The sequence below is a fragment of the Microcaecilia unicolor genome, chromosome 1, assembly GCF_901765095.1.
Source record: "Microcaecilia unicolor chromosome 1, aMicUni1.1, whole genome shotgun sequence".
Lineage (NCBI taxonomy): Eukaryota > Metazoa > Chordata > Amphibia > Gymnophiona > Siphonopidae > Microcaecilia > Microcaecilia unicolor.
Genome location: NC_044031.1, coordinates 300,296,265 through 300,323,764, shown reverse-complemented (window position 1 = coordinate 300,323,764; position 27,500 = coordinate 300,296,265). Strand labels below are relative to the sequence as shown.

The 27,500-nt window shown below is 44.0% G+C and overlaps 1 protein-coding gene across 1 annotated transcript in view; it reads right to left on the bottom strand.

Annotated features, from left to right (window-relative positions):
* KDSR (3-ketodihydrosphingosine reductase) overlaps nucleotides 1-27,500 on the bottom strand; it is a 129,985-nt gene that overhangs the window by 23,549 nt on the left and 78,936 nt on the right. Inside the window, exons 5-6 of the mRNA XM_030207511.1 lie at nucleotides 7,782-7,877; nucleotides 1,121-1,312 (exon numbers count right to left, since the gene is read on the bottom strand). Of these exons, the coding sequence (XP_030063371.1) occupies nucleotides 1,121-1,312; nucleotides 7,782-7,877 (288 nt within the window). The remainder of the gene's footprint in view (nucleotides 1-1,120; nucleotides 1,313-7,781; nucleotides 7,878-27,500) is intronic.

Sequence of the window (27,500 nt, the reverse complement as noted above, 5' to 3'; positions counted from 1 at the left end):
AACACTTACCCAGCACTTGCTGACGTGGGCTCTGTGAAAGTCAGTGACAGTTGCTGCAAAACTTCCACTCTCTCTTGTGCCCAAAGACAGATATCAGAAACCTCCAACGCAAGCCAGTGATACAGACAGGAACTGAACACTGACTGCAAACCTTTTTTTTAAATGGGGAAGGAGAAAGGAGAAAAGGCGAGGAGAGAGGAACAGGGTGGGGGAGGGACCTAACGATGGCACCACACAGCGCATACCTCAAGGCTACACTGAACTATGGCCAGAACTGGAGTCAGCAGCCAAGAAGCCAGAAGTATGGGAAACGTCCATCCGCCTGTTGGAGACAGAGAATACTGACTAGGCTAGGAGCATGACATCCCATATAGTTACTTCCGTTCGGTGCTCTCTATCTCCAACCTGCTGGTAAATGGACACAGCCCACTAGTCTTTGGATTCATCTCTCCCTTCTTCCCCTCTACACTAGTCCTGTGTTTTGTTCCTGTTTTTGTCTCTCTCTATAATCTCTCCAAGTCCTGCATCTCCCCCACCCCACAGTCCTCCTTACTTCTTATGGTCTGGCTGTACTGCCAAACTAGCAGCGAGTGATCCACACAGGCAATCTTCCGCCAGTATTGGGGCCTTTGCTCTGATGTGGAAATACAGAACAAAGGCCCCAATGCTGACAGAAGACTACCTGTGTGGATCACTCGCTGCTAGTTTGGTAGTACAGCCAGAGACCATAAGTAAGGAGGGCTGTGGTGGGGTAGGGGGGAGACAAGAAGAGAGAGGGGAGGTGCAGGACTCATGTCGAAGGAGGGAAGGATTAAGAGACAGAAACAGGAAAATGGAGAAAAACGTAAAAACCACCCCAATACAGTGCACTCACACATATAGTGTGCCGGGGGGGGGGGGGGGGGAGGAGGAGGGTGCGTGCTGTTGCCTGGGATGTAAAAACATATAATATGCATGAAAATGGTACATTGTAATCCATCTAGGATTTAAACGGTCTATAAATGTCTAAAATAATAACATGCTTTCTACATAAACACATAGCAATCTTACTACATCGAAAGAAAATCCTAAACGGTTGGAAAATTGGGCAATTCCTAATGACAGTTGTTGGAGAATGTACCTCCATCTGTAGAGCTTCAGCCAGTCCTCGAAGAGCGAACTTCGTTGGAGAATAAGCTGTATAACCAAACAATCCCACTTGTCCAGCCTGTGAAGAGACGAACACAATCCTCCCCATCCTCCGCTCCTTCATGGTGTGGATCACTGCTCGGCTAGGATACACACTACCCAGGTAATTGACCTCCATCAACTTCTGCATTAGTCCAGACAGAGGTGTAACATACAATGATACGTGTTTGACACAAACAGATGTTAGAAGAACAGATGCATTTTGACCAATCTGCCTGTCTACTGTACTATCTCAAGGACCTTATATGACTTGTGGTCTTCACCCACAGCTAAGGAGTCCTCACGTCTGTCCCACACATGCTTGGATTCTGTCACGGTTTCATCTTCTAAAACACAGCCCCCCGTTTTGTCATGCAGATTTTATAAAATATTCTGCAGCATGTTTGCCAGTTCTGTGGCATATTTTCAAAATTCTATGACAATTATGTGGAACATTTGGATCTTTGGTAATCAAGTTGGTAGGCAAGGGAAAAGTTCATTAGAAGAAATCTGCACGATACATTGTGGTAAATATGCCTGTGTTGTATTTATATAGAAGTTATAATGGCTTGGTGTGATTGTGTATCTTTAACAAGTTCCTTTCCTAATTACTAATTTTATTATATTTTTGTAAAACACCACAATCAATCAAGGCTAAGCAGTATATCAAATCTTAACAAATGATAACTGGATCTGTATATTACACCTACATTTGTATTTTACCTGTACGTTAGAAATATAAGATGTAAATGCTTAAAACCAGCTATGCATTCATCAGCTCATCCATATATTTTCAAATACTATCTGGATAGTATCAGGCCAAAACTTTCTAAACAGAGGGAGGAGTGGGGGGGGGGGGGGGGGGGGGGGGGGAGGGGGAGGTACAGCAAGGTCAGGCCAAGCAGAGCTGAGAAATTATTCAAAAGCGGAAATCTTCAGCCAATATCCAGATAGCATATATTTAGTTTACAGCAGGTCTCAACAAACCTTAGGCACCAGATATATTTATTTGTTACATTTGTATCCCACATTTTCTGCAGGATCAATGTGGCTTACATAGTACCGGAGAGACGTTCGCCGACTCTGGTATGAACAAATACAAAGTGATGTTGTGGTATGATAAGGTTCATGTGGAACAGACACATTAGGGAATCGCAGAGCGGAAGAGTTGTGTTATGTCCATTACGTACTTTGGTTTCGTTGTGTTGCAGGGTTCAGGCATTTAAGTTGGATCGGTAGGGTATGCCTTTTTAAACAGGTTGGTTTTTAGTAATTTAGTAATTTCTGTAATGCATTCCACAGTTGTGTACTTATGTAGGAAATGACTAAAAAAATGGGACCTGGCGCCTAAGTTTTGCAGCCCTGAGCACATGGGCATTTCAGACAGAGTTGTAGGAAGCAAAGGAGGCGGTAGCGGCATCTACTCTTCCCCCTCCTGCCTCCAAAGCTGAACTTCCAAAGGGGGGGGGGGCTGGGGAAGCAGGCGGTGTCTGTTTTCTGGGGGTAAGGAGACATGGATGTCTGTGGTGTTGGGGGTGAGAAATGGAGGAAGCTATTGCATCTGTGTACCACAGGAGGTAGAGAGCTCGGTATCCATATGGGGGGGGGGGGGGGGGGAGATTGTGTGTGTGTTGGGGTTTATGAGCTGGGAAATGGTATACAGAGGAGAAAGAAAGTTGGAGAGAGGTATAGAGAAATTAAGGTATTGGGTGGTCATTAGGAGACAACTATATGGGGGTAATATATAGCACCTCCAGTCAGAGAGAAAGAATTGGGGAGTTACCCAACCTGGAAGCAGTCTACATGGAGCCATCAATCAGGAGACTATGTGAAGTGCTAGCAACTGCAGAAATAGCCCTTAAGGAGCAACACTGCTGAGGAGGAGATTCTCCAGCAGCCCTGTTGGTACGATCAATTTAAATTTTTAAGAATCGGAGTTTTTGGGTGGGGGGAGGGGGAAGAGGGATTGAGACAGGCTACTGCCGGGAGCACGGATGTGACATGGCTGTTGCAGGGTAGGTGATGGAGAGAAGCTTAGGATGATTGCTGGGAGTTGGTGGACTAGAGGTTAAAACTACATCTGTTGGGGGAGAAAGGATAAGGCTGCAGCTTCTACAGACCTGCCAAGTCTCCCGCTTTCAGCAGGAGACTCCCTGTTTGTGGGTCATCTCCTGCACTCCTGCCAAGAAGCCAGGATCTCCCACCAAGTGGCCTCCCTGCCCAGCGGCAGCAGGAATCACCTTCATAAAAACACCATCTCATGCTGCCGCTGATCCCACGGCAGCAGATGACGACGTTTTATGAATGAATTTCCTGCTGCCATTGGACAGGGAGACCATTCCTTTTACCACTGGTCGCGAATCAGCTATGCTGGGGAAGAGCAATGGGTCAAGATGGGTGAAGTTGTAGGCAGGGCGGAACTGGGAGCAGAGTGGAGTGGGCCCTAATCTCCCTCTGAGTGAGTCGGCCCCCTTGGCAGCTCTGCTTCTGAGAGTAAGTGGGTGGGTGCACCATCTTGCTATCCTACCCTTAGTAGCTTTAGCTTCCTCCCCATTGATCCAGCAATCACAGCCTAAAGCCTCTCTCCACTATCAGATATGCTGTAGGTGGGTGGGTGACTGGGAGAGTAGTGGCCTCTTATCCACTCCTTCCCTGCTACTTATTACTCACTGTGCATCACCTTGAACACATTATGAAATGTGCATTTTATAAGTGAGTATGAATAAAGATTCCAGTCAGTCCAAGTCTGGCTCCTAGATCCTAAGAAACTTTATCAAGCCCTGGTTTAGAGGCCTACTGAGTAGCAGACCTAAACAGGGCCAGACTTTTCAGATAATCAGCACCGCTGTGTACACTCAAATGCAATATATATGCAGATTAAGTTAAAATGCCAGTGCCTGTCACTGCACCAGGTTGAAAGCCACCCCAAGTTTTCTGACATTTGTGTGTAATCAACTTATTTGGTTCTTCTTTTTTTTTTTGGGGGGGGGGGGGGGGGGAGGATGGAGTGTGCTGGGAAAACAAAAAAGGTGGATAAAGAATGAGAAGAGGGGGGAGGAGGAGGGAGGGGACTAAAGGATACGGGACCGAGGCAAGGATGGAGGAAAGAAGAGGAAGAATCAGAGAGTGGAGAGAGGATCGACTGCAAAGAAAGGCAATGGCAGGAGATTAAATAATTATCACAGAACTAAAGGGAGAGAACCAGGATCAAGAGAGGGGGAAAGAAGGAAGCACAATCATCTATTTACTTTAGTCTTTCCAGGCTCATGACTCTGGGGGAGGACTGCCTGCCAATCTGCCTACTTGGTCTATTTTCCTCTGTCCTACAGTTTCAATGGCATTCCTTTCTGGCTTGTAAGGGTTTTTTTTTGTTTGTTTGTTTTTTTTAATTATATTTGAAAACTGCTTTGATGCTGTTGCTAATTATGGTATACCAAAAGTGATTAAACAAACATAGGGGGCTGACAGCAAAGTGGAATTCTATGGTATCTGGTTTCCGGAAGATGAAAGTAAGTTTCTTTCAGGTTTTAGGAAGATTAGAATCTTTCTAGTTTCTGAAAGATAACAGCAAAGAGCTTCTTTACAGTTTAGTGCTGGACACCTAAGAAGCATGGGTGGCTCAGTGAGTACAGAGGAGATTCAGGGAAAATCCATTTTGGAAGTCATGTAAAAGTATTATACTTGATTAGAATAACCATGTATATGTTGGTTTTTTTTTTTTTTTGGGGGGGGGGGGGGGGGGAGGGTTAAGGTGCTGGGTTTCTAGGCTGAAAAGGCAAGGATTCTTTTGGTCCAAAGTAGTCTGTCAGCAAAGATGGTGATGTTGGTGTATATTTTAGGTCTGAGAGAGAGGATGAGGAGGCGGGAGATGTGTCCTAAGGCAGATTGAATCTACTGTAAAAACAACAGATGGGTGAAGGTGGGCAAAGAACCTTAAGCCAGCACGCCATGCAAGTCTCAGGCTGTCCTGGAATAATTGTGTGTGTCATGAGAAACCTAAAGATAGAAGGGTAGTGTTCACACATCCATCAAGGATGGCGTTACCAAGCCTTGTAGCTGCAGAAGGTATAGATGCCATCAATCTTTTCAGCATATCCTGCAGTAGGGAGTCCTTCTAAATCAAGGATTGTCATACCCCTGTCAAAATAGTAAGCTGCTGAAGGGAGGGGGGGGGGAGTGAGAGGAGACTTCCCTTGGTGTATGAGGAAGGGGTCAAATTGGTCCATCCAACGTAATACAGTTGCAGTGGGCACAAGGGGAGTATATGTACTATCCTGGCCATGAGACCCTTCATTCTGAAGATGGAATTGTGTGTGTGTGTGGGGGGGTGCTCAGCGGTATATGACACAGATGGGGTAGGGGAATTACTGCATTGGAGCTCCTTTGTCTAGCTAATAGAAACACACGTGTGCTGTCAAGCCTTCAACAGGCCAGAAAGGGTCTCATGAGTTAGAACATTTCTCTTACTTGGGCCTAGGGCTTGGGTAATAGAACTCAGCTGCACAGGAATTGAACACAGCAAGAGCATACTGTGCTGCCTCAAGCTCCCACAATGGTTGATGTGGAACAGCCTTTTAGTGGGATAGCCTCCCCCTGGTGCTGAGTCAGTCAAGATACCAAATGAAGTCCGTGAAGTCACAGGCACCCCAGGTGCAGAACATATAGGGGACAGGGGAAGTGAAAGTTGCATTTTGCTTGTCCATAATTATGCAGCATGACAAAAAGGAACCCTGTGTACTGCTGATGCAATCAGTTGCTGTAAATGTGATAGAGGTTTGGTCCACAGCTTGTGTTTTATCAGAGAGATGAGTTTAGCCCAGTGGTTCCCAAACCTGATCCTGGAGGCACCCCAACCAGTCAGGTTTTCAGGATATCCACAATGAACATTCATGAGAAATTTGCCTACACTGCCTCAACTGCATGCAAATCTCTCTCATGAACATTCATTGTGGATATCCTGAAAACCTGACTGGCTGGTGTGCCTCCAGAACCAGGTTTGGGAACCACTGCCTTGTCAAGGACCGAGGCATTTGAGAGGAAGCAGTAATTTTATGAGAGATCTCAACAGTGGGAATCGCTGCCGCTGCTGGCGACCCTTTGAAGAGAGTCACTTGTTAAGTGAGGGAGATGCAGGAACACAGGGGCCTCCAGAGCTGTGAAGCAGAGCTTGCTCCCCCCTATGCCAGTGCTGTCAAGGGTGCACTGCTGCTGGTGAGCTTGAGCTCAAAATGGATGGGCCCAGACCTACCTGTGACTATGCCTCTGAACAGGAGCTGATGCAACCTCTAAAAATGGTAGAAAGGTAAATGTATCTTTCTGCAAATTTTAATGCACAATTCCAGTTTGCCAATATTAAACAGACTGAAAATAACAAAATAGGTCCTTTTACTAAGCTGCAGCGAACGCTAGCGTGCACTTACTATAGCTTAAACGGCTTACCGCGGGACGGGGCTCAGGTGTCCTGCGGCAAGTTGTACGCTAACCACATGTTAAATTTTAAAATTTTTCTTGGAAGGGACTTGTTGGGGTGTGGGGTGCAGAGAGTGGGCAGTCCTGTGCTAATCAGTTAGCAAGTCTGCATTACCGTGTGCTAAGTGGTTAGCGCAGGATTACCGTGTGAGCTCTTACTGCATACAAAACAGGTATGTGCTCCTGCAGTAACTTTTTTTTTTTTTTTAAACGGCAACATTAGTGCATAGCCATTAGTTCAACAAATGGAAAAATTGGCCATTTTACTGCTGTTGTACAAAAGGGTCTTAGTGTGTATAAGGGGGGGGGGGGGGGGGGGGGGGGCACTAAGGCCACTTTTTACCGCAGCTCTGTAAAAGGATCCCCAAGTAAATAAAATGTACTTTGTATAGTAGTGTTTTCCAGGTGTTTCATTGCTACTTTTTCAGACTTATCAGTAAGGCCCAATTAGACTTTTAATTGGTCAGGCAATGACAATTCCACAGCTAAACAAACTAACCCTTCAAACCTCTCAACTTGATTGTTGATCAGTTGACTTTGGATAACCACAGGTGCCTAAAAGCAGTTGTCTGAGCATTACAAAATAAAGACAATTCACTCTTATAAGATTATCCAACTTAAAAGAAGAAACTATTTCAACTCGTACAGACACCACTCCAATCACTACTACCAATACAGACGTCCCCCATCCGCAGACAAACCTGCCAAATACTTCAATGAAAAAATAATAAATTTACGCAATACACTTCCTCAGCACAACACTGACATCAAAAACTTAGAGCTTGTGTCAATAAAAATGTACCAACTCTGTCTCCAGCTTCAGAATTAAAAAAATATAGTATGGTAAATGTATCTTTGTTCTAGATCTAAAGTACTGATGAATATAATTCACCAGGTACTTTAGATCCAAAACAAAAAATTAAAGCTTAATATCAGTAGGAGTCGGAGTTGGAAAGTAGAAAATAGAGGAGTTGGAGGATTAGTGTACAGACTCCACAGCCCTGCAATCTACCAAACACTTGGTTAACAACTTTATACAGCACACATCACTGAGACCTGCTGCTTTATACTCATTCTCAGCTTCATGTGCTGCTTGTTTACATTTCTTAAATTGTTTTTTCTATGAATATAAAATATTTACTTACTCCAAAACAATCAATGTCAACATCTTCAAATTTTCCTGGAATCGAAAACCCGGCACAGTTTACAAGCATGTCCACTGGACCTAGCTTCTCTTGGGCCTGCAGGGGGAAGATCATTATTTTCATTTGGTACATTTCAGAAATCACGTTTTGTTGTGGCCTAATTCAAATACTAAACTGGAAGTCGGAGTGCACCTTAAAAATTTTGAAATGCCCAGTAAAGAATCTATTACCCATTAGAATAGAAATTTTGACTTACCTGTAGAAATTCTTGTCTGGACCCATAGATTTTTCTTTTTCTCTTTTCACATAGGCAGAGACCAAGACCAAATGGAATTTATTAACCCCCGTTTATTAAGCTGTGCTAGTGGCCGTCGCATGGCAATGCCAACACAGCTCATTTAAAGTTAACGGGCTGTGTCATCATCAGTGCACAGCTTAGTAAATTGGGGGGGGGGGGGGGGAGGGGTAAAAAACTTCCCTCCAAATGATAATGCCCAGAGCAGTGATTAAAACATTTATACTACCCAGATAAAACACAACAAAAAAAGGACAAATATCAATGTTGGTGAAATTTTGCACCTCTGCATAGTTAGAGCTATACTAAATTTCTTCCTCTCCTATCCAGGCTTTGTGCATTAGTATAGCAGCTAACCAAGGTTTTTGAAGCTTGGCTTGAAACTAACCGATTGGTGATGGTCCAAACATGAGGTTCTGGGAAGGACCCAGCTGACTACATGTCTCCCAGATACCCTGGAGGTCCACCAAAACAAATGTGGTTCTAGCTAGCCATAAACCCCCTCCTCCTATCACTAGCATGGGTCATGTTAAGTTGCTTCCTCCCCAGCCTCAGAACCTACTAAAAAACCGTGAAAAATAAACTGATGGATGTCAAGATGGGACAATCCAGGCTGGTGTAAATAATGAAAAGAACACAACCGAAGGGGTGGGGGGCACTGAAGCTTATATTGTGTACCTCCCATCTGCCTAGATTCATAGGGGCTTACCAAAGCATTATCTCAATGAATAGAAAAAGGTGCAACTTAAATCACCTGTTTTCCCAAAGGCTTCATCTGTCAACACCCACCAAATGTTTCTTGTTATCCTTATGTACCTTAATGACGCCTATGGCCTCATACACCCTTTTCTACAAAAGGAGTAGAACAGCATCTGGACAATGTGCTTTTGCAAACTTAAAGTTGATTAAAAAGTGCCTTTAATCTTGAAGGAACTACAATCAGGCTCTGGGTCCCCAGAATTTTCACATGAAGAGCCATATAGAGCATTTCAAATTACTGAGAGGGCTGGATGGGGGTGGGTTGTTCGTGGAGTCCACCTCAGGAGGAGTCTGTTAAGTGGGAGAGAGGAGAGAATTGAAACTGTGTCTAGTCCTGCCAATGATGTCAAAATGCTAGGGAAGGAGGGAGTATGGAAGGTATCCTGTTTCACCTCATTCTCCAGTATCTGCATCTGAGAATGGGAGGTATGTATGTATGGCTCAAATTGCACATCCACAAAAGACCTAGAATACAAAATGTCTACCCAAAGAAAAAATTCACTAAATTTGACATGTCTAGGATTGCAACAAATGTATCCCTGATGCAACAATTGTGAAATACTGACAGTGTCAGATATTATTGGCTGGACACTGGTGGTGAAAAGCTGGCAAATGCCAACACTACTGGCTATTTGTGAATGAAAGCTGATGGTGGTTATCTTTTACGGATTATTAAACCAAGTATAAATCATTTTGATGTACAATCCTAGAGCAGTGGTTTTCAACTGAGTCCTCAGGGACCACCTGGCCAGTCAGGTTTTCAGGATATCCACAATGAATATGCATTATCACTTCTCTACTAATTAGGCTAATTAAGTCTTCAACGGTCAACAATTATTATTATTATTATTAATCAAACTACTTTTGTTAACTCAAATATTTTATTCACAAATTCAAAAACTTTTTTTTTTTAATTCTACAATATGCTTTTAGAAATTGTAAAATTAGTGCTCAGTGCATCCCCAAAATTCACAATGGGAAACCAAAATACGCCAATAGAAAAAATCAATACATCTTCAGTAATACAACTCTCTCAAAATACTTAGATAAGGTCAAAATCATTACTTATCTTAAAATGACTATGCTGTTGATATCTCTCTCCTTCTGACAAGTATCCCAAATGCAACAAATATAAAATTCGGCACTAGTGGAAATGGGCGACTTAAAGTCTTTGCTAATTCTACAACCTCCCTCCAGGATCGAGTAACCAATCAAAGATTTGTTCAAGAAATCCCAGCAAAGTCAGAAATGTTTGAAAAATTCCTTGAAATTACCAATAAAAATATTCAGGCACTGCGCTGTCATTGCTTCCGAATTCTCAGTGATAAATAAGGCACTCGTCCTGAAGATGAATCCAAAATGATTCCCTTGTCTTCCAAAGTCCTCTTATAAATCTTGTAAATCATCCCAATTCAGTTTGTGTGCTAATTCAGGTATAAACATAGATGTCTCAGACCACTCCAATTAAAGGTTCTGTTACTTGCTATCCATATTCTCAGTCCTGGGACATAGAAGTTAAAAAAAAAAAGTTTACATTTGTGAATAAAATATTCAAGTTAACAAAATAGTCTGATCAATGAATATGCACGAGATATATTAGCATGCACATCCTCCATTACATGCAAATCTCTCATGTATATTCATTTGTGAGTATCCTGAAAACCTGGTGGTCCCCGAGGACTTGGTCGAAAACCAGTACCTTAGAGGAAAGAAGGGATAGGGTGATACCTTTCAAGTATTAATATACATACAAATCTTTTCCAGAGACAGGGAAGTAGAGGCAGGCCAAAACGGCTACTGAAACCATCTAAACACTTTTGGCCAAAACATATCACTTGGTGTCAGCCAAAACCGAAACCTGAAGTTTGGTTGTGTGAATGTGAACCAATGAGGCATTGTCAGAACTCACAGCCAGTAGCCCTCTGCAAAACCCACAGGAGATTTTTTCTCTCCTGTGTAACATCGATTCACTTCTGTTCTACACCCCTCAGGATTTTATAGAACTCAATCATATCCCGCCCTCAGCCATCTCTTCCCCCCCCCAAGTTCTTTAGCCTTTCCTCATATGGGAGGAGTTCCATCCCCTTTATCATTTTGGTTGTTCTTCTTTGAACCTTTCCTAATTCCATTATATCTTTTTTGAGATATGGTGACCAGAATTGAGCGCAAAAGATGAAGTTGCACTATGGAGCAATACAGAGGCTTTATAATATTCTTGGTCTTATTTATCATCCCTTTTATAATAATTCCTAGCATCCTGTTTGCTTTTTTGGCTGCTGCACACTGGACCGAAGATTTTAGCAAATTGTCTACAATGACAACTAGATCTTTTTCTTGGGGTGCTGACTCCTAAGGTAAACCCAAACATCAGATAACGGTCATTTAGATTATTCTTTCCAATGTGCATCACTTTACATGTCATCTGCCATTTGGATGCCCCGTCTTCCAGTTTCCTAAGGTCTTCCTGCAATATTTCACAGTCTGCATGTGTTTTGCCAACCCTCAACAGTTTTATGTCATCTGCAAATTTAATCACCTCACTTGTTCCAATTTCCAGATCATTTATAAATACGTTAAATAGCACCGGTCCCAGTACAAATCCCTGTGGCACTCCACTATTCATAGTCCTCCATTGTGAAAAATGGCCATTTAACCCTACCTTCTGTTTTCTGTCCACTAACCAATTCCCAATCCTCAAAAGGACACTGCCTCCTATCCTATGGCTTTTTAATTTTCTCAGGAGTCTCTCATGAGGACTTTGTCAAAAGCTTTCCGAAAATCTAGATACACTACATCAACCGGATCACTATTATCCACCTTTATTAATGCCTTCAAAGACGTGAGGCAAATTGGCGAGGCAATACTTCCTTTGGCTGAACCCATGCCAACTCTGTCCCATTAAACCATATTTGTAAGAACATAATAGCCATATTGGGTCAGACAAATGGTCCATCTAGTACAGTATCCTGCTTCCAACAGTGGCCAAACTAAGTCACAGTACTTACCAGAAACCCAAATAAGTAGCAAATATTCCATGGCTTTCCCCACGTCTCTCTCAATAGCATCTATGTGTTCCATAATTTTTAAAAATTTATTTATAACCATTTAAATTTTTACAAGCGATAAAACAACTTGCTGGAAATACAGAGAAAGTAATATGTAGGAATTATTTCAGTCAGGTAATTCTATTCTCTTCCTTAGACCACTAAATAGGGAGAGTGAAACAAGATAAAATCAATTAAACAGTAAACAGAAAAAAACCCCGTGGTATTAACCTGATTATCCCCAGATATTACTCGTCTAATTCATTATTCCACATTGATCATCTGGTTGGCGTCTTCAAGGCCAATACGGTGTACAGTCAAATCATTTCATTGAAAAACATACTTATTGTCCAATATTAGTTAGAAATAATACATCTGATTACATTCTCTCTCTTTTAAAAACCAGAAGTTATTTAACAATACATATACTTAAGTCTCTAATTCAAATCCCACTGATTAAAGTAATCCCAGTTTTCACAGGCTTCACTCCTTTTAAAGTAATAATCTGAGGAAATATTTCTGAGGAAAACTTTAGGAGTCATACCCAGAACTCTGGGAAAAACAATAATCTCAATATCTATAATAATATGCATTTTATTATTCAAAATTTCTGGTCTATTATCATAACCACTTCTTGCTCATGTAGAATCATTTGTTATATCAATTTTTTACTCTCAAAGGGTTCAGTTGAATTGTCCATGTAACTCTCTAATAAAATTATATCTGAAACAAAATTATTTACTGCCACCGTTAGGTCCCGAGCGCCTTCCAGATGGTATTCAATGTAACCTCCACGGGAGCCAAAAACTCCAAGTTGATTTCTCATAGGTGTTTAGGAGTGGTTCCGCAGATTCGGAACCACTCTAACTCACTCCTCCACTCCTTTGGACATGGTGGTTGAATAATTCGGGAGCGATGGAGTTGTTTTTTTCCAGGTCCAAGAGCGTCGACGCTCCTTCACCGGCGCTAATCAAAGGACTCGCCAACCCTTTCATCTGTGGGCAGTTCGTTGCGCAGCGGTCCCGTACTTGCTGCTCAGGGGATAAAACGCTGGCCACCGGCAGCTGACCGCTGGTTGTCCCCTTCCTCTCAGTTAAGGTAACTGCAATTGCAGAGAGGAAATTTACGTAAAGACGAAACTTCAGAGGGCAGCTGGGCCGCTGGGCATACGAACTTCAGGTCACCATCTTACCACTCTCCCATGTGTTCCATAATTTTATTCTTTATAATGGTGTGGAGGAGTGGCCTAGTGGTTAGAGCACCGGTCTTGCAGTCCAGAGGTGGCCGGTTCAAATCCCATTGTTGCTTCTTGTGATCTTGGGCAAGTCACTTAACCCTCTATTGCCTCAGGTACAAACTTAGATTGTGAGCCCTCCTGGGTCAGAGAAATATCCAGAGTACCTGAATGTAACTCACCTTGAGCTACTACTGAAAAAAAAAAAAGGTGCGAGCAAATCTAAATAAAAAAAATAATAGTTTCCACTATTTTGCCCAGCATTGAAGTTTGGCTTATTGGTCTGTAATTTTCCGGATCACCCCTGGAACCCTTTTTTATAAGATGCCATTACATTGGCCACCCTCCAATGTTCAGGTACTATGGATGATTTTAACGACAGGTTACAGATCACTAACAGCAGATCAGCAATTTCATGTTCGAGTTCTTTCAGTACCCTGGGGTGTAAACCATCTGCTCCACCCTCACCCCAACTCCTTCCTACTTCCATCTCTTACCACCTTTCCCTGTTGTTCACTATCACTAAGACCAGGAGTGCCAACACACAATCTGAGTCTGCAGTTCTACCGCAGAGCAATTCTCCTCCCCCCCCCCCCCCCCCCCATCACCAATGGGCCGATGATCAGAAGCAAACGCAGGCGCTAGAGGCTATTAACATCATACTAGCGCCTGCATTTGCTACCGCCCCATGATCAGAGCCTCTGAGTGCGTGAAAGAATGTGCTTGCGGGCTCTGAACGCAACTAGCAGGGCTCTTAGTGAAAGGAGGTGCTACTGAAAGAGAAAGGAGTCTACCTCCCTCCTTCAACAAAGATACCGGGGGGGGGGGGGCGGGGAAGAGAGTTGCTAGACCACCAGGTCAAGGGGGCTTGATTTGCGGTCCCCACTGGGCCACCAGGGCTTTTTTGGGGGGATGCTAGGTGGGGGTTAGGGGGACTGGAGACCCACCGGATCTCCAGCCCCCCTGAACTTGTATCGGAGGGGGGGGGTCGGGAGAACTGGAGGTCCACCGGACCTCCAGTCCCCGTGTCGTTGGCTTGGGGTGCGAGTTTGGTGGGGGCATTGACCAGGGCCATATTGTTTGGGGTCTGGTGGTCCCAGGGACCTCCAGGCTGTGTTTGATAGGTCTGGTCTTTTGACAGCCCAGGCCTGTCAAACAAGTGCAGAAGGATCCTCTCACACTTTACCCTATGATCAGAGATAATAGCGTGCATAAATTTGCATGCTATTATCTCTGATCATAGGAGCGGTAAAGTCCCATGCTGTTCCAGCGCTATTTTTACAGCGCTGTTTGGAATAGCCCGGGGCTTTCGATCATCTGGGCACAAGAGAAGAAAGCACCCACATACACTCCCAGCCTTGCATGACAAAGAATGGGAAGGAACCCCTCCTTTCCCCTCCCTAACTGGTGTATAACCCGTGAAAGCTGCAATTCAGAGCTAAGCTGCAATTGTGTGATCAGTGGCAGTCTGTCTGTTAGCTGAAATAACTCAGCTGCAAGAGGGAGGGAGGGAGAGAAAAAGGTAGAAAACATGGACAAAAAAAGAAAAAAAATTATTTCGGTGGGCTGGACCTGATCTTGACACAAGAAAAACATGAAGGGCCAAAATAACTTGCTCTGAGGATCACAACTGGTCTGCAAGCTGTATAATTCAGCATGTGTCATCCTTTGTCACTGGTTACACAGTCAGTCATTTCAGTTCTGGCAAAATTTAGACAATTTCTAAATTGAGCTTCTCATGCATTTTGGGTTGTAATCTGTATGGGTCCTTCATAGTCTCATCATTATTCTGCACCTTGGGGATGGGGTGGGGGGGTCTCAATTTTATTTGACTGTGATTCTCGGGTCATGGCCAGAAAGATTGATGAGCACCTTTCTAAAATCAAATCAATTCACTCACGTAATCTTAGGACAACAAAATATCAGGATTTTTCTCTATTTGCATGGTTCGAAGGAAGCTTACCTCATCTTATAAAATCACAGCCTAGTTCCCAAAGGATTTCAACACATAGCCCAGAAGAGAGTCCACAGGGCCAAAGAGACTACTAACACTTATGTGGGCTGACTAGGAACTCATCAGTGGGACTGGTGGGACAAGACAGCAGTAGCTCATATGGTATCAGAGGGAGAGGATGGACGGATAGATACAGCCTGCAAAGAGGGCTCCTGGGAGAGGAGTCAGCGATACAGCAGCGAGAGAGGGCAGTGAAAGGTGAAGGGAACACATGAACAGAGGCAGGGGTATGGGAGGGAGAGAAAGATAAGGAATGGATCTGTAAATGTATTTTCCCAGGCAGTAATACAGAGATTTTGTAATGAACTGTGACCTGTTTGACTTTAAATAAGTTACTAATGAGGTTGATAAAGCAATGAGCAATATATCTGTAATGCTATGATTTATATTCTGAATCTCTTCATTGTTGTCTTTTTGATTTGACAGAAAGGGTGGCAATACTGTAGACAATTGCCTTAAACCAAATACAGAGCTACCAAGGTATCCAATTCCAGGCAGGAGACTTTTTGGCCAGTCCTGCTTACTACCTTACAGCCCCGATTTTACCCACTGAAACCAGTGCTGCAAGTGCCAGAATGTGTAAGGGTGGGGGGGTGGGGGGGTCAGTGAGCCCTGGCCGGAAATCTCCCTCCTGGAATGTCAAACTTTACAGTTCTGTAAATATCTATGTGCGATTTTTTGAGACAGACAAAAATGTAGTAGCTATCAGTTAAAACCTAAAGTCAGAAGACCTAATTATACCTCCCATAACTATCTACCTATCTGTTGGAGAGAGTGTACTAGACAATAAGATTCTATCATTTTAGCTGCTATGTGCATGCAGCAGAGGTATATGAAATGTAAACCAATTCCAAACCTCTCTCTAGTTGATGTAACTATTTAATCATCTCCCTGGAGGAATAAGTGAGAAGATCTTCAGGTGAAGTCACACACAAATCATCTTATAAAGTCTTTAAAAGTCCCTCAGTCTAAAAGCATGCTGTTTGCATACAAATACTTGAAACAGTTGAACTGAACACAGGATACAAGAGACAAAATTCACTTGTTCTCTTTGGTGAAGGAAGGCTCTCGCTAACTGAGCTCATTTCTTCAGGAAAAGACCTTGAATAGTGCAATGAATAAGTAGAAACTCCGTGGAATTTCTTGTTTAACCTGCAACACCACACAGCTTTGAGCCAGCAAATTATTTCTTCAGGCTATGCTGGGGAGGACCCAGGTGTCTTGCCCATAGCTCTAATTTTGGTAGTAATTTCTATGTTTCATTCACAGAACAGGGGTCTTCCTATTCAGGCAGGCCTGCAATATTCAAAGCATGAAAGGCTAAGAGTAAAGGCCCTCATTTTCTTTAAGAAGTCTCAGCCCTGTCAGTACTTATGAAATGTACACTTTAAATTGGCGAGATTCCATAATTCCAGATAAGACCTTGAATAGGAGTTATTCACTAGCAAGACCTTACCAGGCTTTAAGTGCTGCACAGGCCTGTGATGCCTATACCTAGGGCACCAAATATATGGAGATGGTGCCATGGCAAGGTTTCAAGTAGGGTTGGCCCATCCACTAGATGGGCTAGTCATTAACTAGGGCAGTGAATATTACATAAGTATTGTCATACTGGGAAAGACCAAAGGTCCATCAAGCCCAGCATCCCGTTTCCAACAGTGGCCAATCCAGGTCACAAATACCTGGCAAGATCCCAAAAGAGTACAAAACATTTTATACTGCTTATCCAAGAAATAGTGGATTTTCCCCAAGTCCATTTAATAATGTCTATGGGCTTTTCCTTTAGGAAGCCATTCAAACCTTTTTTTATGTTTCAACGGTTTTTATTGATGAATCAAAAGACAACAAAAAACAAAAATGTAAATCCACCTTCACACATTAATATCAACACAACATTGCAACATTCGCGGTGGCAACATAACAGATATACCCCTCTGCTTACAGTCATCATACTTTCAACATTTCTATCCCCCCTCCCTCGATTATACTCTATATTCATGTTTCAACAGCTTTTACTGATATTATACAAGTAACAATTATCTTCGATGTTTTAATAAAACACTTCCCTCCCTCCCTGTCAACCTTCTAACATAGTATATTTTAAAACTTATATGTTCCCCCATTCCACATCAAAATCCACCATTCTTGAAATGTTCGTGAGGAACAGAATATTACCAAACACAAAAAAGGTGCTGAACTGTAAATCAAACAGTAGAATCCCTCCCTCCACCCCCCCTCTACCCCCCACCCCTTGTTGAGAGATATTCAGACTTCCAATTTATTATCACAAAGGATGGTCTGAGTTCAGTATATGTCTAGAGCGAGTTCACCACTAAACTGCGCCCCTTAGGAGACAGACTGTGAATATATGGCCCCCAAACCTCCAAGAATCGCCGCCGCCGCCCAGGGGAGCCTCCCACCCCTCTTCTCTCAAACAACACAAACTCGTGTAACTTGTTGCGCCAGTGCCAGAAATCCGGAGGGGTCTCTGCCACCCATTGGCTCATCACCAGCCTCTTACCAATCAAAAAGGCCTTCCGAACCAATTGACGGGCCGATCCCTTCTGCAAAAGAAAAGCTTCATGTTTGTCTAACAAAATTCCCATCGGAGAGCACATGATTCTCAAGTCCAAAAGATCCGCCAGATATTGAGCAATGGAATCCCAAAAGTGTCTCACTTTATAGCAGCTCCACAAACAATGAAAAAAAGGAGCCAGGAACCCTCCCACACTTCCCACATAAGGGTGTATCAACTCCCCCCATCCTAAATATCTGAGCCTTCGTTAAATAGGCCCTATGAAGAATGCGGTATTGGCACTCTCTAAGCCCTGCATTTCCCGTCAAACTCCGTATCCTGGCCGTCAAAACATCGAAATCCAAAGAAATATTCGGCTTCTCCAAATCTCCTGCCCATCTCTGTCGAATATTCTCCCGATCCTTGGGCGCCAAAAACTTTCCTAACACTCTGCACAGCCCTGAAATAGAAAGACGTTCACTTTGTACCGAATGAAAAAACTGCCTCAAAAGGCGACAGTGTCCAGCTCCCAGAGCCTCCGTCTCCAGGGAATCCACGTAGTGTTTTAACTGGGCATAGGCAAAAACACCTCCCATATCATATCCCAGTCCCAATGCTCCTAGGTTCAACATGCAACCTTGTCGATTCAACACATGCTCCAACCGACTTATCCCCTGTCTCGCCCAGATCCGAAAAACTGCATTCTCCAAACCCGGCCGAAACAGCAGGTTACCCTGAATAGGGAGAAGATCTGAGGTGCATCTACTCAGGCCAAACATCCGCATCATATCTCTCCAAAGCGCTCTTAGAGGGAACACTAATATACTGGAACGCAGATCAGGAGGAAGTGACTTACTGGGAGCCTGCAAAAGAAAATGAAAATGGCACGGTGCGTAATATTGGCTTTCCAACTTCCTCCAAGTGTAATCATCTCGCGCCAGAAACCAATCTCCGAGATATCGCAGGAGGCAAGCCCAATTATACCTCCTCAAATCCGGGAGCCCCAGGCCTCCTTCCCTCCAAGTCCCCTGCAGCATCCGTAATGGCAATTTTGCCTTCTTACCTCCCCAACAGAAACGCCTAATCAACTTGGTCAACAGGGTCAAATCTCTTGTTTTCAAATAAACGGGCAACATATGTAATAGATATAACCATCTAGGGAACTCCACCATTCTGAATAACTGAATCCGCCCACTAAGAGATAATGGCAGATGCTGCCAAGCACGCAGCCTCTCCGTTGTGGCTCTCAACAATCTAGAAACATTCAAGTTATACAATTCTGAGACTTTCATCGAAATATGTAGGCCGAGATACTTAAAAGACCCCGGCGCCCACCTAAGAGGGAATCCCTCTCCCCATGTCCGCCTTAAGTCTTCCATCGAGGATAATGCCATTGATTTACTATAATTGAGGCGGAACCCCGCAAAATCTCCATATTCCGTAAATAGTTCTAAGAGAGCCGGCAAAGAAGAGCGCGGTTCTGTGAGATGTACTAGCAAATCATCTGCAAAAGCAGAGAGCAGGAACTCAGAATCTCCTATCTGTACACCTCTAATCTCCGGGTGTTGCACCACCTCCCGGAGCAGAGGATCCAGGGACAAGATGAACAAAAGCGGAGACAAGGGACATCCCTGCCTCGTCCCTCTATAAATCCGGAAAGATCTCGAACGTTCTCCATTTACCCACACATAAGCACTCGGCTCCGAGTATAGGACCTTGATAGCCTCTAGGAAAAAGCCCCCAAAACCGTAAGTACGTAAGACAGCAAACAAATACGACCAGCTGACCCGGTCAAATGCCTTTTCCGCGTCAAAGCTAACTAAAAGCGACGGAAGGCGTCTCCGGGCTACAACTTCTAGAGAGGTCAACAAGGATCGAACATTTTTCACGGCCGTCCTCCCCCTTACAAACCCCACCTGGGACTCTTCAACCAGGGACGGTAAAACTAAGGCTAATCGATTGGCTAAGATTTTTGCATATAACTTCGCATCCACGTTAATTAAAGAAATGGGTCTGTAAGATGCAGGGTCCACCACATTCTTCCCCTCTTTAGGTATCACAACAATCTGGGCCTCCCGAAATGTACCCGGGCACGTCCGCGTAGACACCATTGAATTAAATAAAGTCAATAAAGGCCCCTGAATCTGGTCATAAAATTGTTTATAAAATTCTACTCTATAACCATCAGGTCCAGGAGCTTTGTGGGAAGTACTCTGCTGTAAAGCCAACATCAGGTCCCCCTCTGTAAATGGTGCATTCAAACATTCCCTCTGCCTATCCGAGAGGCCAGGTAAAACCAAGTTATCCAAATACAAATTGCTATCCAATACTTCGTCTCGATCCGAGGCATACAACACCTCATAAAACTTACCAAAAGTGTCCGCAATATCCCCATCCTCTCTCACCATCCTCCCATCCCCAGCTTTTAATTGTGAGACCCGATTGATCCCCTCCTTCCTACGAACCATCCTAGCCAACATGCTTCCCGCCTTATTACCATACTGGAACAGACGGTATTTATAATACAACTGGGTCTTGGTCGCCCGCTGGTGTAAGAGCTCATTTAATTCTTTCTGCGCCTCCAATAAAGCCACTTTACATGAGGCCGTAGGTGAGTGCCCATATTTTCTCCGTAGCTTCTGGACCAAGCCTCCCAGACGAACAATTTCCCTGTCCCTCATCCTCTTCTTATGCGTAGAGTAAGAAATAATATCTCCTCTTAAGACAACCTTTGCTGTTTCCCAAAACAGAGCTGGTTGATCAACATGAGCACCAATATGATAAACATAATCCTCCCATTTGCCCAATAAGTGTCTCTGAAATCTCGGATCTCTTACCAACTCCAAGGGGTATCTCCACATCCAATTACCCCGGCCCTTCAAACGATCTTCCAGTGTTAACCATATCAAAGCATGATCAGAAACTGCATATGGGCCAATCTCCGCCTTCTGCACCTTAGAAAATAAAGAATTTGAGACAAACAAATAATCTAGGCGGGACTGAGAACCATGTGCCCTTGAGAGATGGGTGTAATCCCTTTCAGACGAATGTAACATCCGCCATACATCTACTAGTGCCAGGGCTTTACAAAAAGAGGACAACGCTTTACGACTCCCCCCCGGATTCTGGCAAGCTGGGGTGGAACGATCCATGAGAGAGTCACATACCAAGTTGAAGTCTCCACCCACAATCAATTCTCCCTCCACGTGTGGAGACAGCCTCCTAATCAGATCCTGAAAAAATTTTTCATTAAACACATTGGGGGCATAAACATTGCATAAAATTAAAGGGCGGCCATTAATTTCCACCTTGGTCAAAACCCACCTACCCTCCGGGTCGGCCCAGACGGAGCTGATCCGAAGCGGGATGCTTCTCCGAAAGAGAATCAGCACCCCTGCCTTCCGACCCACCGCCGGGGCTTCTACCAAAGACCCTACCCATCCTCTTTAAATTTAGCATGTTCTCCGGAGGAGAGATGTGTCTCCTGAAGCAAAGCCACATCAGCCTTCTGTCTCTGTAGTTCCTGCAAAACTTTAGTTCGTTTAATAGGGGAGGAAACACCCCCCACATTCCACGAAACTATTTTAAGTGAACTCATAAGTCCAGTAATCGTATATTTGAATAACAATGTTAGGTTTATCAAATAATGAGAGAGAAGGCCCCCCAGCCCTTGAGCCTCCCCCCCTTGACCATCCATTCCAATCATTCTTCTTCCCAGTTCCTGTCAAATATCTCCACAACCCCTCCCTCCCCCTCCCAACCCCTTGTCTATCCCCTGTGTAACCCTGCATAGCTCCTAAAAAAGAAGCCCAATCACGCGAGCTCCCCCCCCTTCCTATGCATGCTTCATTGTCAGTCACTCTTCTCATATCCCCATTATCCTCCCACCCGAATTTGGCTCAGGTATTCATATGGAACAGAATAATCACTTATCCAGTCTCTTGTAGGCCTCAGAAAACATAATACAAATGGCATCGCATTATATCACATAGTGTAATAAGGTCCTTCTGAAGTATATGTCCGGGGACACCTAACTCCAGACAAACACCAGGCAGCAAAATCATGTAGTCTCATTAAATTTCAAAAGTATTTGTCAACCAGGCCGGATCATTCATGCTGGTCCCTCAGCCCTCACAGCCTGCTGCGCAAATTTCAACGCCTCCTCCACCGTATTGAAGAATTGTTGGGATCCTCTGTACCAAACCTTCAGCCGGGCAGGATAAAGTAGAGCGAATTGGATCTTTTTTGTGAATAAAAGTTGGCACACATCTCGATATGCCCTCCGCTGCTGAGACACCGCCATGGAGTAATCCTGAAAACAACGCACCACAGAGTTCTCATATTTCAGCTGCTCCACTTTTCTGAGCGCACGAAATATTTCCTGCTTATGTGCAAAATTAAGCACTTTAAATATCACCACTCTGGGCCTCTGATCTTCTTTTTTCAGGGGGCCCAGTCTGTGGGCGCGCTCCACACGTAGCGGGCCCGTTGCCAATGTCAAATTAAGTGCAGTGGGAAGCCAAGATCCCAATACAGATCTCAGGTCTACTTCTTTAATATTTTCGGGAAGACCTATCATTCTAATATTGCTTCTCCGAGCTCTGTTCTCGAGATCTTCCAATTTAGCCTCTAGGCGTTCCACCTTTTGTTTCAGTGTTTTATCTGACTGTTCCCGTCGCTGCACACAATCTTCTACATCTGATAGTCTCTGTTTATACTGGGCGAACTCTGTCTGGATGCCACCCAACTTCTCATCTATTCCCTGCAGTTGTTCTGTGATCCTTTGTAACTTCAAGTCTACGGAAGCCTCTAGCATTAAAGATACCTCTGCAGCTACCTCTGCAGCCCACGCGGAGCTCACCGTCGGAGGACTCCCGCTCCTTGCGTCCGCCATCTTGGATTCGGGGATCCGGCTTCTCGTCCCCTCTTTCTTCCCCGATTTCGCTGCCATCCGTCTTTTCCTGCTCGCGCTCTACCAGCGCCAAGGTTAGCTAGGTGTTTCCCCTGTATTTCGGGTGAATCACTGCTTTCGTCGCCGCGTTTTATCGCTGTAACAATTCGGGCAGGGAGGGAGCTCTGCACGACGACAGCTACCTTCTAGCCGTGCATCACGTGATCTTTCATTCAAACCTTTTTAAAACTCCGCTAAGCTAACCGCCTTTACCACATTCTCTGGCAACGAACTCCAGAGTTTTAAGTACACATTGAGTGAAGAAAAATTTTCTCCGATTCATTTTAAATTTACTACATTGTAGCTTCATGTCACGCTGGTCAGAAATAGTGAGCCCTTGGGCCACTGCCGAGGAGCGGCAGCGGCAGGCAAATCACCCAAACAGGAGGCAAGGCAGAACAGACTGGTACCACCAGAACTGGAACAGCCGGACTGAAGCTGCTGGACTGGAACAGAAGCAAGGCAGTAAGCAGGAGAATAGTCCACGAGCCAAGCAGAGTCTTACCGGCAGGCAGCAAAGCAGAAGGGAAACCAGGAACCAAACAGAGTCTATAGGCCAGCGGCAATCAGTAGTAAACCAGGAATCAAGCAGGGACTTGGGCAGGCAGCAGACAGTAGAATAAACCAGGAAACCAGCAGGGTCAAAGGCAGGCAGCAATCAGTAGAATAATCCAGGAAAACAAGCAGGGTCAAGCTGACAAAGAAAGCTTTCAGGGCAGGAACCGCAACAGACCAACAGGGACAGGAACACAACTCAAGACCTCTGTTGTCAAGGCAAAGTAGAAAGTTTCCAGGTGGTTAATAAAGGCAACATACAAGGGAGGTCACCAGGTAAGGGTGCTGCTTAGTTCCAAAAATCCCAAGCCAGTCTGGAAGGCTGGAAAATCCAGAAAGGACCGGCATGACTTCTGGGACATGGGAAACAGCAGACAGTCCATCGCAGCCACCAGGTCTAACCACCAGGTGGCGAGATGCATGAGAGCATGAAACATGGGCACAATCGTGACACTTCATTGCATACCACCTAGTCCTAGTATTTTTGGAAAGCGTAAACAGACGCTTCACTTCTACCTGTTCAACTCTATTATTTTATAGACCTCTATCATATCTCCTCTCAACCGTCTTTTCTCCAAGCTGAAGTGCTCTAGCCGCTTTAGCCTTTCCTCATAGGGAAGTCGTCCCATCCCTTTTATTACTTTCATCGCCGTTCTCTGCACCTTTTCTAATTCCACTACATGTTTTTTGAGATGTGGCAACTAGAATTGAACACAATATTTGAGGTGCGGTCGCACCATGGAGTGATACAAAGGCATTATAACATCCTCATTTTTGTTTTCCATTCCTTTCCTAATAATACCTTAGCTGCAGCAACACACTGAGCAGAAGGTTTCAATGTGTCATCAACGACGACACCTAGATCCCTTTCTTGGTTGGTGACTCCCAACGTGGAACCTTGCATGACGTAACTATAATTTGGGTTCCTCTTTCCCATATGCATCACTTTGCACTTGCTCACATTAAATGTCATCTGCCATTTAGACGCGCAGTTTCCCAGTCTCGTAAGGTCCTCTTGTAATTTTTCACAATTCTCTCGCGCTTTAACAACTTGGAATTTTTTTTAATTGTACCGCGCGCTTTCCCGCTCATGGCAGGCTCAATGCGGCTTAGGTACTTATTTGTACCTGGGGCAATGGAGGGTTAAGTGACTTGCCCAGAGTCACAAGGAGCTGCCTGTGCCTGCAGTAGGAATCGAACCCAGTTCCCCAGGACCAAAGTCCACAACTCTAACCACTAGGCCACTCCTCCACTCTTTTTGTGTCGTCAGCAAATTTAATTACCTCACTTGTTACTCCCATCTCTAGGTCATTTATAAATATATTAAAAAGCAGCGGTCCCAGAACAGACCCCTGGGGAACCCCACTAACTACCCTTCTCCATTGAGAATACTGACCATTTAACCCTAATCTCTCTTTTCTATCTTTTAACCAGTTTTTAATCCACAATAGAACACTACCTCCTATCCCATGACTCTCCAATTTCCTTTGGAGTCTTTCATGAGGTACTTTGTCAAACGCCTTCTGAAAATCCAGATACACAATATCAACCGGCTCACTTTGTCCACATGTTTGTTCACCCCTTCAAAGAAATGTAGTAGATTGGTGAAGCAAGATTTCCCTTCACTAAATCCATGTTGACTTTGTCTCATTAATCCAAGCTTTTGAATATGCTTTGTAATTTTGTTCTTTATAATAGTCTCTACCATTTTGCCCAGCACCAACGTCAGACTCACCGTTCTATAATTTCCCGATTCTCCTCTGGAACCTTTTTTTTAAAAAAAGGTCAGTGTTACATTGGCCACCCTCCAATCTTCCGGTACTACGCTCGATTTTAAGGATAAATAACATATGACTAACAATAGCTCCGCAAGTTCATTTTTCAGTTCTATCAGTACTCTGGGATGAATACCATCCGGTCCAGGAGATTTGCTACTCTTCCATTTGTAGAACTGCTCCATTACATCCTCCAGGTTTACAGAGAATTCATTAAGTTTCTCCGACTTGTCAGCTTCGAATACCATTTCTTTTCCATTGATATATTCCTTAACGATACTTTGATTTAGTCTCGTATAACTATTCACAATGTAATCCATAACCGAATTGTAACAAAATGTATTTCCATCATTCATAATGTATTGTAAGCCACACGGAGCCCGCAAAAAGGTGGGAAAATGTGGGATACAAATGCAATAAAATAAATAAATAAATAAATAAATTTCTGGCGCCGGTATCCCACCCAAATCTTCCTCGTTGAAGACTGAAGCAAAGAATTCATTTAATCTCTCCGCTACGGCTTTGTCTTCCCTGATCGCCCCTTTTACTTCTTGGTCATCTAGTGGTACAACTGATTCTTTTGCCAGCTTCCTGCTTTTAATATACCTAAAAAAGTTTTTACTATATGTTTTTGCTTCCAACGCAACATTCATGGAGTCAGTATGGCACCAGCAAGGCAACACCAAAGCAGTAAAACAGCTGTCAGAGCAGCAATGGGCCATTGAGCATCTGTGTGCTCAAGGCCTACCACTACCACACCTCTTCTGAGAAGAAGTTTACATTGGAGGGGAGTGGGACCCAGCAGGCCAGGAGCACAAGCAATGGCTGAAGACCTGCAGCTGTGATGTTTCATTTTGATGCTGGCTGTGGCTATGGAAGATTGAGGTAAGGTAGCAGTGGGAGGGAACAGGAGGGGGATGCTGGACTATGCTGTCCTGCAATGGCATAAGTTCTTAGGCCCTTTATTTTTGAGCATATTTATAATCTAGGAAGTACTGGGTTTCTGCATACCCTCAGGATCCCCAATATTCCATGGGCAAAAGGCAGTTAAGTAATTTCCTCCCCATTTTCTTACAAAAAAAAATCAGCCAGAATGGATTTACTTCCAATGGGGGAGGGATTGGGCCCTGAAATGCCCCTGAGGGAGGGGGCACTTGGCTAAAGACTCAACTAGGGTGCGAGATACCCTTAGGTTGGCCCTTGTTCCAAGGGTTAGATAATTTCCCGAGAGAGAGAGAGAAGGAAGAAGTGGAGACCAACCCAGAAAAATCTGTTACTACTTGGGAGCTGCTATTTCTTGTGAGGGGAGGTGGTGGTGGCAGGTTTAGGTCTGCGCAGGAGTAGCCTAGTGGTCAGTGCAGCAGACTTCGATCCTGGGGAGCTGGGTTCGATTCCCATTGCAGTTCCTTGTGACTCTGGGCAAGTCACTTAACCCTCCATTACCCCAGGTACAAATAAGTACCTGTGTAAACTGCTTTGAATGTAGTTGCAAAAAACCCACAGAAAGGCAGTATATCAAGTCCCATTCCCCCATATGGGTGCTGGAATGCCTCAAATACAACTGATGTTTCTTCTGGGTTATCCAAACAAAAGCAGCAAGAGTGAGGCCACACCTATGCTCATGCCAGCAGCCAAAAATGAGGCGGCACTAAGACAGCAGTAGCAAAAGCGGTCCTGAAGAGAATTCAGAGAGGAGACATTGGTCAAGAATGTCAGAAGACTTGAATGTCACTGAATTCCATCTGAGAAATTCTTCATCATATGATAATGACTGCTTCACTGAGCAGGAAGCAGCAATTCTGCAAATCCAGTGGAGAGGAAGAAGGTCCTTAAAATACCAAGAAATATAGTCAGAAATCAAGAGAAGTGGCAGAAAAAAAATATTTCCCATTGTAACAGGAGGCACAGACTTGATTAAAAAGAAATTTGAAAGCACACCTGCATAGATTGCCTATACATGCTACATCTTATGAACTCCAGAAAGAAGTTCTTTGGCATGATGCAAGTACTACAGCGAGCATTTGCAGTAAATTTGAGACTGAGATCATGCTTCACATACTTTGGCTTAGGGCTGTGTTTCATTAGTATACACAAAACTAGAATTTGGAGACAAGTGACACCCAGAAAGCAAGGTGCAAGCAACAGATACCAAACAAGACCCAGGGAAACCATTTAGTGTAACTTGTAATACAAGGCTTCATATTTTATTTCATTTCCTATTTTAATTCTACTTTTGATGTGGCGTTGGATAATTTCATTGGTGTTGTCCTACTTTCCTTTATTTACTGTTCTCTATACACCTCCTTAGATAAAAACAACAACTCATGTTTTGTAATTAATCCCATTACTGATTCATTAAAGCAAAAACAATGCCTCTTGATGGGGCTCACTACTGGTCAGACCCTGAAAACAGTGGCAGATCCCCAGTGATGAAGGTGAAGAGGACACAGTTCTCCCATTGTTCTTCATCCCTCCGATGAAAGCCCAAGAGCAGAATCTGGGAGCTGTGAACTGAGGATGCCGCTTTTACAGGATTTTGGACAGGCGCTGAGAACCTATACAACAATAGGAGAAATG